Here is a 13,355-nt window from a genome sequence, read left to right on the forward strand (position 1 = left end):
ATGGAGTATGTTCTTCTGACAGAACAAAGAATGAGCTGGTTTAACTGATCCCTTTCAGGATACATTTGAAGGTTAAGCAACTACAGATCTCACCTAATCTGATGTAATCTGCTGTTACTAAATGGATGTCTGCATTCACATTCGTAGCACACTGCACATGAGTGCCTAGGAATAAAGTTTTCAAATTTTTTCATATCAGTTCTGCTGGGAGGAAGCCATGTATCTGTTTATTTACTTCTACCTCCTAATGAGCTTTTTTGAAGAAGTGCATGGTTTTTGTCCTTCACAATGCACTTGCGTTTACCATGGCAGAAGTGATGGCACTGGAACAAGGTATATATTTTATTATTTGTTATACAAGGCAATTTATAAGGAAGAGGATTGAAGAAATTGGAAATAACATTCTTATACATTGCAAATTAGTTCTAGCATAGTTGAAATAAAGGCATATTTTATACTGGTTTTATATGGCTAGCAGCATTCCTGAATAGGAGCAGATGGTGATTATGGCTTTGTACTTAGCAGATAGCTACTCTGAAGCTTCAGTTTTTGCAGAAGGCAATTTCTTTCTGCTCCGTGATTTTCCTGCTATTGTAATGTCCTTTCTATTTCTACAAATTAGTTGTCTACTGTCAGGTGATTCTGGTTTAAATAAATACAGTAGTTTGTTCTTTTTTAATCTGCAGGAAAATCATATAGTTTTTGGTAATAAAGAGGTTAGTTTGAAATTTGATGATCTGGGTATTGTTATGTCAATTTTGGGAGATACTGTTTGTCATTGCTACTTATTGTCACGACATATCCAGTATAAAGCTGCATGAGGAGAAAGTAAAATAAATGAATAATATAGAGAAAAGAGGGAGAAAATTAAAGATGGGCTTATTGAGGGGAGGGGAATCTTCAAGCTAATATGTGCAAACAATGTACTGCAAAGAAATTGAAACATACTGATTCTTGGAACTGCTGAGGAATCCCATTTCACTGAAATCAATGGGAGCAGAAAGTTCTTAGCACCTCTAAAAAGCAGCTCATTTCCATGTAGACATCAGAAAGAGGGCTAAGAAAGGTCTCCTTTAGAGAAATATACTAACACTTTCAATTTTCAGTCTATTCTGAAAGGTAAATACAGACAAATACTTTGAATCTTCATCATGCAGAAGAATTGGGAATTAGTAATCCAATATTCTGAATTTTAGTAAAACAGATGGTGTGCAGTTCCCACTTGAGATACATGCATGTATTATTCCTTATACAATGGCTTTTGTTTTTTAGTTGTCAGTAGAATGATGGACAGAAGATGGTGCTTACATGCTTTATAAAAAAGCAAATGTAGATTTCATGTGAAAGTATCATTGCCATTTTGTATTCTTTTTCTCTTTAGAAACTCCATGTTTGTCTTTTCAGTTTTTAAATGCAGAGGGCTGTTCTTGATTTGACATTCTTTATTCTGCTAGTAGTGTTGCAGAAAGTAATAGCATTTGCATTTAAATCTGAAATACAAATTTCTGATAAAGAAATGCCAATACCTCTCTCTCTCTTTTTTTTTTTTTTTTTTAATGCTAGGTCTGTGCTCTGTAATGATCCTGACATGTATGAGATCCCTGTGAATGTTCCTGTGGATACTGTAAAACTTCGTATAGAGAAAACTGTCATACGAAGGATTCCAACTGAAGCCTTTTACTACCTAGTAGATCTCAAATACCTGTGGGTAACTTACAACTGTGTAGCCAACATTGATATCAGCAGTTTCTATAACTTGAAACAACTGCACGAGCTACGGCTGGATGGTAATCTGCTCTCGACTTTCCCTTGGGAATCGCTGGCAGAGATGCCCAACCTACGGACTCTTGATTTACACAACAATAAAGTGACCAGCATTCCTGCTGATGCTGGCCGGTACCTGAGAAACCTCACCTACCTAGACATATCCAGCAACAAGCTAACCACCTTGCCATCAGACTTGATGGACATTTGGCCCCCCTTCTCAGAAGCTGTCCTGTCCAAGAACACAGACATTCTGGCGACCCAGAGAGTCATTTTGGGTAAGTTAAACAGCCTGTCTCATTCCTTATTAGAATGTACCTAAATGTTAAGTTGCACGTGAGAGCAGGTGGGGGACCAGCCTGGGATTCAGGAGAGTAGGTTTCATCCCAGTCAGTCTTCTGGTTTGCTCTGTGAATGTTTATTTATTTATTTTCTGTTGGTGACAGAAAACTATAAAATGAAGATAGTGACCTCCATGTATGTTGTTATCTCAAGGTTATAAAACAAGTAAAATCTACGAGATTCCGGTCTACAGAAATACAGGCCATATAGAGTATTCAGTATCCATATAAATGCAATACTTCCAAAACCTCTGTTTCTGATGACATTTCCCTCATCACTGTGTGTGGTTGCAACTGCAAGCGTGTCCATTTGCAACTGTTTTTTCCAGTGGCTCACAAGCTGAACAGAGAGCTAGAGTTGATGCTCGTATGAAGCCTGTCCTGAGACACAGCGCTGCAGGTAGTGTTGGTGGCTCAAAAGAGGGCAACTCTGCTCTCCCCATGACTCCTGCTGACCTTGCGTTGCTCTAAAGCTGACTGATTATCCTGAAGTTTTTCTCAATTTACATGTTGAATATGAGAGAGAGAATAGGAATCTGATCCCTACAACTTCACAGTACTTTTTATAGTATTTAAGGTAAGTATTTAAGAATAGTTTGGCCAGACTGATTCTTTTCATAATTTTATTCTATCTCTCTAGTATACCATCGCATCAGTTCTGCTTGTGACTTTTTGCTTTATATTACACTTCCTCTCCACTTCCTAGTCCTGCAGGTAACTCCTTTTTCTTCCTCAGACTCAGAACATGGCTGGAACAGCTCTATCAATAGTGTTCTCTTCGGTCACTGTTTATGTATAAGTGCACTTTTTGACAATTTTGTACTGTAGTGTAGCAGGTGGAAGGGAGGAAAACCAGCTGGTGCTCTCTACTACAGTAGTTCTATACCCAATGGTAAAGATCTGCCATTGTACTGCCCAGTATTTCCAATTTCTTGATCTAAACCCCCACTATTCAGTGTTCATTTGTTCAGCTGCTTTGTTTCACAGCAGAAGCTGCAATTTGAAACTCTCATTCAGATGAGATTGTATGTAAGTAACTTAATAGATGCAAGTAGGCTGAACGAGTTCCTCAGATGCATGGTAACTGTAGGTTGCAGCATTAATAGGATCTTCATTTATTCAGGATTAAAAAAAAAAAGAAAAAGCTGTAAAAGTAAGTCTAGCTCAGTACCCCTTTCCCTGTCCCTGCACTGAAGGCTACAGGAGGCAGTAAAGTAGGAGGTGACCCTGCTGGATCTAATCCTCCTGATGATCTCATGTGGGAGTCCCAGAGGTTATTTGGTTTCCTTGTCTTACACAGCCCTCACCGCTTAAAAAAAAAAAACAAACCAAAAGAAACAACCCAAAAAGCAAACACCCCAAAACCACACACACTCTTCTCTCCTCCCCTTCCCCCTGGCAACCATCTGCGGTCTTTGTTGGTGTGGGCACTTTGCCAGCCTCCTCTAGTCCTGGCAAACCCTCTGGTGCCAGCACTGAGTTCTCTAGAGACTCAGGATGTGACCTTTGGATCATTTTCATTTATGAACTACAGCTGGGTTTGAACAGAGATCTCCAGAGGGGAGCACACACTGGGTTCAAACAGGGCCTTGCTTCTCTTTTTTTTAACTTTACCATGCTGAGAGAGGCTCTGCACAGTCGTTACAGATTTGGGTCTGAGAATGCAAAATGCGAGGTAGTACTTTCATTGTGTTGTGTTGAGTAAATCTACCTTAGGTAAACTGTGAATAATTAGCTGAATTTGCTTTCATTGACATCATAGACTTCTGATTAATATATCCCAATGCAGACAGACAGTGCTTGCTATATAAGAAATTCTATAGTGAATAAGAAAACATCCCCTTCCTCTGGAGGTTAGAAAGTGCAGTGCTCTTTATGTCATGGGTTATTTTGACAAGCTTACTCAGTCTTCACTGTTTCAGTTTATTATCTATATTACTGGAGCTTGCAAAGTTGTAGTTATGCCACTCACACTCGCTGCTAGAGGCTCATCCTTAGGTTGCTGGACTGTTAGAAAGCCAGTGTTTTTCAGGAATGGATGGTTGATAGAAACTATTAGGTTAGAAAGATGACCTAGGAGTTGAGATGTCTCTATAATGCTCCAACCGTAGGAGATACCGGCTTAGAACAACAGGAGCAAGATGTGCTCTGTGGCATTGCTTCCCCTCTGATACCCCGACCCCCTCCTGTCTCTACCAGGATTGCTGGAGCCTGAGGGAGGAGAAACACATCCAGTAGATACTCTCTTCCTTCTCTGAGGTAGAGATGAGGATCACAGAGGTGTGTGATCAGGAAGAATTTCAATAAGGTCCCTAGCCTGCTGGGATGCAGATCCAGATGAACTGAACCGTTCTGGTTAAGTCAGTGCTGTTCTTAAAGCCAGACCATTCCAGAGCCTTCTCTGGTAACCTCTTCCAGTGCTTATCTATCAGGATAGTGAGAAAGTTTCTCTTAATATCTAACCTCAATCTCCCTTACTGCAAACTAAGCTGATTACCTCTTGTCCTACATGAGGTGGACATACAGAAAACCTAATTACCCTCTCTTATAGTAACCTTTCATACATTTTCCTTCCCTGTTTGCCACCTTAACTAATCGCACTATTCTTTCACAAGTTTCTTATAGACTATGAGGGATTCTTTTTTCTCATTTTCTACCATAGTTACTGGTTCCCTTTGGACTCCTTTGGGCTTTAAAAAAAGAGGTTTCCCTTAAAGTGTGATGCCCACAATTGCTTTGATGCTCAAGAGTGTCATAAGTGCTCCATCTGTTCTCTGTGGGAGCATTCAGCCTGACCTATGTGCCCACATGGAATGGTAACTGCAGCCAGAGCTCTCTAGATGCTGGAACCCAAAGCAAATAAATGCTGGTTTTGTCTAGTCAGGAAAACAGCAGTCAGATTCTACTTAGTGCAAGCAATTACGGCTTGAGCTGGCTTCTCTCCTAGTTCTGGCAGAACAAGATTGTCACTTGTATTTAATTAACAAGATCAATAACAGCAAGGCCCCCAACTCAAATGATTGTGCATATGTATTTTTTTAACACCAGGAGGCAATTTTATCTTCAGTGTCTTGACTGAGCATCAAGGAGGTTGCATGTAAGAGAAAGTTCAGGTTCCTCTTGTTTACTTCAAGGACTCTTGGAGGACCCACGGACTACTTTTGCCAGGGGACTGGCAGGTTAGCATCTCCTTTCCAATTCATAATCTCTCTACTTAGGGTTTGGGTTTTTTTATTACCTCCCACTGAGTGATGTTCCTCTGTGTGGACACTATGCTAAATGAAAGAGGGTCAGGGAATGATGCCTGGCCCTGTAGCCAAGTGGCTCGCTCTGGCTCTCATCCACATGTTAGGGCCAACTCTTTTTAAAGCTGATTGACTGTTCCACACTTTGTACGATTTAGCCCTTGGTTTTCTCTGGGCTCAGGGGCATGCTGCAGTGACTCTGAAATGTGACTGTGTGGGTGGGGGTGTTTTTCCTCCAGTTCAAACTGCCTGAAGTAATGCCAGAATTGCATTGCAACCCGTGGAGTTGTGCTTTTGTAGTATAAAATAGCAAGCTATGTTGTATGCCTGGTAGGCTGATAGGCATGTAGGATAGTTTGGAGGTGCAAAGCCTGCTGCACTTATACTGGGGGCAAGAACAGGATAGAACGAGCTGTCCTTGGTATGGTCTTATCCATAAGCCTTTCAGGAAGCGATGCCTGGATTGTGAACTGTCCCTGGAGCCCTGTCTGGCTTTGTCTTCAGAGCACCCTTTGGAACAGTTCAAAACAAAGCTGTGGAGTGAGGTGACAGTTAAGCAGTGGAAGTGATCAAGGAACCAGTGTGCGAATTCATCTAACCCCCTCTTGGTTGTCTCTGGAGCTATAGCCTAATACTTTGGTCCAAATCACAGCTAAGTTTCAGCACTGGCTGCTGTAGAGATTGAAATTTCTGGCATGAGTGATGGCAGTAGCATTTTACATATGGGATATTACATCTAGCGAGTCACCGAGAGGAACAGAAGAATCCAGGATTTGATCAAGTGGCAGTTAGATGAGATCTTGCCTCTGTTGCACGTAGAGGTGCCAAAAATTTGAAGTGCTGCAGGTCCATTAGGCTGCCAGCTGTTATGCTGGGCCATTGGGTAGATGCTGCTTTTCCTGAAACTACTCCCTAGCAATTACTGTGTGTAGGAAACATTGGGACACAGTGCAGGAAGTGGGCTTTACTGTTTAGAACCATGGATCAAAAAATTTGTAGCTTGAGTTGGAAGAGAGCCTTGGGTAGTCTGGCCCAAGCTGTGGTGAGTGTTTCCATCGGCCCAAAACTTGAATATTTCACATACTGCCATTTTATAGGAACTGAAAAGCAGTATATTATACAAGTTATGGTCTGAGACTGGTTACTGATTTACAAAGGAAATTTCACTCGTAGCTATTTTGAATGCTAAAGTCCATATTGACACAGCATGGGGAAACCCTGCTTACTGAGAAGACTGCAAAAAAGTGCATGCACAGGCACACATATACATATATTTGCCATTGTACACACAAGCGTACATATAAATATGTGAGAAGTAGATTTAAAATATGCTAAATCTAGAATAAAGAATGTTTTTTAGGGCAATTTATAATCTATATTTAATGTTAAAATACACTGCATTGGTATATTGCAATGCATAAATATTTATCAATGTTTGTTTTGCCTTTGTTAGTATTTCTTTCTCAGGTCAACAAACTGCCTTAGTATTTCTACAAAAGAATCCAGGGTTTATAAAGACTTGGTGTTCCATCAGATACACATGCCATTGGAAACTTATCATTATTTTTATTTTCTCTTCTTAGGAAATTATTTTCCCGATGGGATTCCATCTCATTCCTTTATTAAAGCTCCCCATTTTTTCTGGTTTCTTCTTTTTTTTTTCCTTTTTTTTTAACCTTTTCTTTATTCTTTCATGTGTTTGTTCTCATTTTTACCATCTTGTAAACACAAGCTGTTAAATTTCAGAATGGCCTTTGTAGTTTGGAAACTAGGTTTACATTCCCATTTCTGTTCTCTCCAATAGCTAACTGAAGGATAATCAAATTCAGTGTTTAATCCTTGCTTCCAACTCAATAGTGCTTTCATCTTTTCATTTTGGGAATTCACATGACTTAATGACTTACTTACAATGGCTGTGCAAGTTTACTAAAAATAATGTGAATACTGTCAGATATTGGCAAGACACAGATAAATAGAAGGGATGAGCTGTGGAGGCAAGGAGGGAACTCCTGTAGCTATATATATTATATGTATCTATATAAGTCCTGCTTCTTTAGCCAGTTCCACTGGAAAGCATGATGGATGGGGGAGATGAGGTGACTAACTGAAATAACTCTTTCTTTGCACTAAAGCACGGAAGTAGAGAGTCTTCTGGGACTACAGCTTTCTTCTAAAGCTGAAACCAAGCCTTCAGAATGATCTAAGGTGGTCAAACCTCTGTCCCAGACTGGACTAAACAATCATCCAATCTATTTTGTCAATTTCTGGTACTTACTGTGACAACTTTGGGTCTTATTTGGGACATCAGGAGAATATGAAAGCTATGTATTTATATATATTAGGAAAAAATTTATTCACTGAAAGGGTTGTCAGGCACTGGAACAAGGAAATGTTTGAGTCGCCACCCCTGGAGGTATTGAAAAGATGGGTAGATGTGGCGCTTAGGGACATGGTTTAGCAGTGGACTTGGCAGTGTCAGGTTTATGATTGGACTCAATGTAGTATTAGAAACAATAATAAACCCCGTCCTTTTCTGCAGTAAAGCTTGTAGGATGCAGAAAGGTTGCAGAAGAAATTATTTCAGTAGCATTCAATGTAAGGGAGAATCTGCTGCCTGGTATGTGGGCGGGGAGCCCTACTGATGCTGCAAATCTGTCCTGATTATCGCTGTGGACCCAGAGCTTCTGCCCTACCGCCTGCTTGTTTGTAGCACAGCTGCCCCATGCTTCTGTCCTCTAGATAGCACAGAGGCCATGTTGGGAGTTCACGTGTGTTTTAGCAGCATTTGTCATGGAGGAACTCTGGCAGTTGAGGGCTTGGTTCAAGGGGATCCTGTCTTCCCTCTTACACTTTAGGGGAATTTAATTTTCAAATGCTCGTATAGTCTCTTTCTTAGCATAGTGAGGAAAATTGACCTCTTATAAGCAAGTGAGAATGAAAAAAAAATTACGGGAATATTGTGTCTAACTACAAACTAAAGCTTGCCTAATTTAAAAGATGAGCACAAATAGTTACATACGTGTGCTCGATTGGGCAGAATTTTTATGAGCACAAACGGTTCATGTGTGTAGACCTATGGAAAACATTCAGACGGTATCTCTTTTGCTTGTGAATATGTGGGAAGTTCACAGGAAATTTTTTTATATTTTGGAGGTTTTTTTCTTTTCTTTTAAAGAAAAGCAGTTGCTGATACAGTTTCCTTGATTTCTCCTTCTCCATTCTGGTGGGCAATAAGTAGTGAATAGATGTAAAATCTCATATGTCTGGAAGGGGTGAAATTGGATTGTGATGTCAAAGTCATGGACTCTCTTCAGGTCAACACTTGTTTTAAAGAGTGGGGATTAATTGGGCTTTACCGCAGTTTTAACCAATCACTGCCATTGTGCTTAAAATAACCTAATCTTGGTCAGGCGATAAAAGGAAGCAGTAGATAATTATTCATGTATTCTTTCATCTACAGGTTTCTTCCAGAATAAAAAGCAGAATTTTTCCATTAGCTGTTTTGATAATTCCTAAAAATACACACTGAACAATATTAGCAGGTGTTTCAAGTTTTTTTCTTTTAATTTTTGTTTAATTGATATGACTTTTCTGTTGCACTAATCAGTGAATTCAACAGCAACGGGTTCTTGCATACCATCCCTTGTTTCAGACTGTAAGTTCTGTTTATTGTTAATACTCAAAAAAATGAAAAAGGTATACCCAAAAGTCAAATGAGAAAATATTTGAACTCACGAGTGATGTGCTGTGTGGTGTTTTACCTGGTGAAGCTGCTGTTGCTCTATGAACATAGTGAAGTAATCAATACAAGCTGAGGATTTAGACTTCTATTCCTCAGAAATGGCTACTCTCTTTCACCATAATAAGGTCACCAAGAGGGAGAGGCCTCTCATTCAAAGGCTTTGGAATCAAGAAGCAAATGTTATAGCCTCTAACAGAAGAGGAGACATAGTGTTCTTGTGTGCCATCATAAAAATATTGTAGTCATCAGCTTTTTTCAGGGCCCTTCCCATTTTCTACTCTTCTGGTATTCTTTTTTAATGTATTTCAGAGGTTGTCCCAAATCAAAGCCAGATTTCTAAGAATATTGGTATAGTTCAGAGCCAGATAAGAATTTTATTGGCCTAAAGCTTTTTCTCCTTAGCCTTTATCCTTTTTTGAAGTGGCAGCGATGTTGATATAAGCACTAAACCCTTAAATCATCATGTTCTCTGCAAGCGTTGAAAAAAAGGTCTGAGAAAATCAAACTGTAAGAGCCCAAAGAAGGACTAAGAGCAGAGGAGAGTGATAGGATACAATAGCCCTGAGAAGGTATCTTTCCAGAAGGCACAGGCAGGTGAAAATGTTTCATCAGCCTTAGACACCTTTTCAAAGTGTTTTTTCCTAGATAAATAGCAAAATTAAGCAAAGGTAGTGCCAGGATGTTACTATGCTCCTGTAAACTGTGAAGAAAATGTTTAGCTTAATGAACATTTGTACTGTTCTTCTGCACCTCTGCAAAAACTCCCCCACCAATCAGCTGAAGGAAAAGGGCAAATTGAAAGAGAAAGGATTAACTCAGAATAGGTCCATAGTTCTTGATTGTACTTGGTGGTAGTCATGTGTCATACTGTAATCACAATATCCATATATTGCCTGACAAAATTTTTTTTTTTTTTTCTTTCCCCTCTTCCCTCCCTGCTTCAGGTTTGCAGGATAACCCATGGTTTTGTGACTGTCGCATTTCAAAGCTAATTGAATTTTCCAAAATTGTGGACAACTCCGTTGTACTTCTTGATCCATTGATTTCATGTAGTGGACCTGAGAGTCTGGCAGGAATCTTGTTCCAGAGAGCTGAGTTAGAGCAGTGTCTTAAACCATCTGTGATGACATCGGCGACAAAAATCACTTCCCCGCTGGGAAGCAACGTTCTGCTACGCTGTGATGCGACTGGGTACCCAACACCACAGCTTACTTGGACTAGGTCAGACAATATACCAGTGAACTATACAGGTATAATTGCTCTTTTATAGGAAATGGGAGAGCCTGAAATTGTTGGGTTGCTTGTGCTTTGAGATCATTATAATAAGTAACAATGGACCAGGTATTGCACCAAGCTGGCAATTGTATCCATGCAACAGCTGTTATGAAATTCTTTGTCTAGGTCTCGGTCTGAACAGGTTCAACAGACCATTCTGATTATGGATGTGGTCTGTAATAAGAACAATATGCATGGACGGGGGGAAATGGATGAAGCGGGGGAAGGATTAAGGAGAATGGGCATTGGGATAGTTGGTCCCTAACTCAGAAGCTGAAAAGCAGAAAGGAGAATCCGTTGCTGGAATCTCCATTTGGGTTCAAAATGTTAATGTTAAAAAAGCTAGTGAGGCCATAACTGAGCCACTTAAAACTCAGCTTTGTAAACATAGGATTATCCAAAATAATGTTTTCTATGTTATTTGCAAATGTTTATTGTTTATTTGCAACACCCATCTTGAATGCTGAAGAGGCTGTGATTGTCTGATATTGTTCTAGCTGCTATGATAGATATTTATGCAGTAACTTAAATATAAAAAATGTTTCTTGCTAATGCCAAGTAGTTAGCAGTTATCTTAAATCGTAGATCCGAAGAAGGTAATAGTCCAAAGCACTGAAATATTTTAAGACAAAGGTAATTTCCAAAAATGTTTTAAATGGCTAGTGTGTTCAGTGTCACTCAGTCAGTGAGACTTGTATTTCCTAGTCACTTAGCAGCTTTAAGACATTTGATTTCTCGTTATGAGGTTTTGTTTTACTTAGTGAAACTGCCAATTATATTGTAATTCCTCCAGACATTCAATTCCATTTTGACCCAAGCTGAGCACTTTTCTGCAGTAATATAGTATGTCAGGGAGTTCCATACTTTGTGTGTGGGGTTTAGTTTGGTTTTGGTGTTTTTTGGTGGGTTTGTTTGTTTGTTTGTTTTTTAAAGTTTAATACATGTGATTCCGTCTGGCAGAAATAACGGAACAAGTAGTCTAATATTTTCTCTTGTCCCCTTTTATAATGTTTTACTCTTTGCTTTTTCCTGTAGTAATTCAAGAAACACCTGGAGAGGGTGTCAGATGGTCCATAATAAGCTTGACAGGGATTTCATACAAGGATGCAGGAGAATACAGATGTAAAGCCAAGAACTTAGCAGGAATGTCAGAAGCTTCTGTTACTGTCACAGTGGTTGGTGTAGTTACTACAACTGTGTCACCACAGAAGTATGGAAGGAAGCAAGAGGCAGAGAGACAGAATACCACTCAGGAGGAATCCAAGCCGGAACCTGAGAGGACAACCACACCTCTTCCCACCACACCGACCACCACAGCACTGGTTAGCACTGAAAGATCAACGAGCGTCAAGTTTACTGAAAAGAAGCAATCCAGGCCCCTGTTTGATGGAAAGAAAAATCCAAAGGCAGTGACAAATGGAAACAAAAAGCAGACTGGGGAGATAAGCAAGAAAGGTGAGGAGACTTCATTGAATACAGCAGGTATGGCTGAGCAAAATGTTACTGTAAAGAACCTAAGAGTGATCAGTGAAACTGATGAGAGAGTGACCTTAACTTGGAAAACTGTCAATGCCACAAGCAACTCTGCAGTGACTGTGTTATACTCAAAGTATGGTGAGAAAGATATGTTGCCTCTGAGCACCGATTCTAGCAAAAACAAAGTCACAATTGATGGTTTGCAACCTAGTACTCAATATATGGCATGTGTCTCACCCAAAGGAGTGCCACCTACAAAAGAGCAGTGCGTTATTTTCTCCACTGATAGGTTAAATGATGAAAACAGCTCTCAGTTTTCTATTCTGATATTGGCCAGCAGTGCAGCATGTGTGGTTGTTTTACCTTTGATATTTTTCTTACTCTACAAAGTTTTAAAACTTCATGTGAAACCAAAAACTGCAAAGGAAGCTGACCTTGCAAAAGAGACCTATGTGAAATTTGAAACACTATCTCTGAAGCCTCGAACAGTGAGTGCAGGAGAGCAGCTCTGGGCACGAAGGTACACAGATGAGTCAGAAAGACTTCTCCTTTGTTCTAGGTCAAGCATGGATTCTCAAATGACCTTCAAAAGTGAGGGCTCTAGGTCTGAGTATCTGTGTTGAACATAGGTGAGGGTGGAGGAGATAGAATGTAAGATAGGTAAAATTAATCCAAAATGATGATACTGCATCTGGAAGCAGGTTGGTGCTAGGTGGTGGTCAGAATATATCATCTGATGTAATGCAGTCTACTGAATGGGTAGGGTGGTGGGTAAGAAGGTGAATAGAAGAAAAATGTTGCCTGTTTATTTTCTTTTTTTATGTTTGTGACTTCGGATATAAAGGAATGACATTCTTCAAAGGATAAATACAGCATGAAATGGTTGCCTGATTAAAGATCTTCTATTTTTTGTTCTCATTGAAACATCATTCTGTTTTCTCTTTTCTCACTTTACTGTACGATGTGCTAGTTGCATGTATCAAACATTAATCACAACCTTATAAAAATGGTGTACTTAAAATTAATAGGAAAACAGTTTAAACTACTTCTATTGAGGTCAAAACTTCATTTGAAAGTACAAGCTTTCTTCTGACTTCAGCTTGTGCTTTGAGATGTCATACAGCTCTGTTTGTACAGTATCTTGGACTGGAAGTGATCTCGGGGCAATCTAGATTGAAACTAGGTAACCACAGCTTATGGATTCTTGAGAGGTACAATACACATCATATTGTTGTTTTGCAGATGCTATGGCAAAGGAGCTTCTTTAGTATTCTGAAGCTCAGGTAAGATATCATTATGAGTAACTCTGTGAGAGATACTAGATATTAATAATGTTAATTTACATCAAATGATCTTATTACAACATCTCAGCCTTAGAATTTACTTGGATGCATATGTCTATATACCTCAATTTCAGAAATCTCTGTACAGAAAATTTTGTGGTACTGTGTAAGAGAAAACACACTCTTATATACCTATATATTACATAGATATTGCACAATATTATGTACT

At 39.4% G+C, this 13,355-nt stretch overlaps 1 protein-coding gene across 1 annotated transcript; it reads left to right on the forward strand.

Moving 5' to 3' along the window:
* Nucleotides 1-217: 217 nt before the first annotated feature.
* LRIT3 (leucine-rich repeat, immunoglobulin-like and transmembrane domains 3) lies at nt 218-12,466 on the forward strand. The gene is made up of 5 exons (XM_010561060.1): nt 218-333; nt 1,564-2,042; nt 10,037-10,342; nt 11,403-11,776; nt 11,831-12,466. The coding sequence occupies exons 1-5, from the start codon at nt 218-220 to the stop codon at nt 12,464-12,466; spliced, it is 1,911 nt and encodes a 636-aa protein (XP_010559362.1).
* Nucleotides 12,467-13,355: the final 889 nt, after the last annotated feature.

The sequence above is a fragment of the Haliaeetus leucocephalus genome, unplaced genomic scaffold, assembly GCF_000737465.1.
Source record: "Haliaeetus leucocephalus isolate CR32 unplaced genomic scaffold, Haliaeetus_leucocephalus-4.0 Scaffold140, whole genome shotgun sequence".
NCBI classification, from domain to species: Eukaryota; Metazoa; Chordata; class Aves; order Accipitriformes; family Accipitridae; genus Haliaeetus; species Haliaeetus leucocephalus.

Excerpts from the sequence above, each read along its gene's own strand:
- LRIT3 (XM_010561060.1), top strand. The coding sequence starts at position 218 with ATGTATCTGTTTATTTACTTCTACCTCCTAATGAGCTTTTTTGAAGAA. Across the intron at positions 334-1,563 it reads AGTGATGGCACTGGAACAAG|GTCTGTGCTCTGTAATGATC; the intron begins GTATATATTTTA and ends TTTTAATGCTAG. Across the intron at positions 11,777-11,830 it reads GAAAGAAAAATCCAAAGGCA|ACTTCATTGAATACAGCAGG; the intron begins GTGACAAATGGA and ends AAAGGTGAGGAG.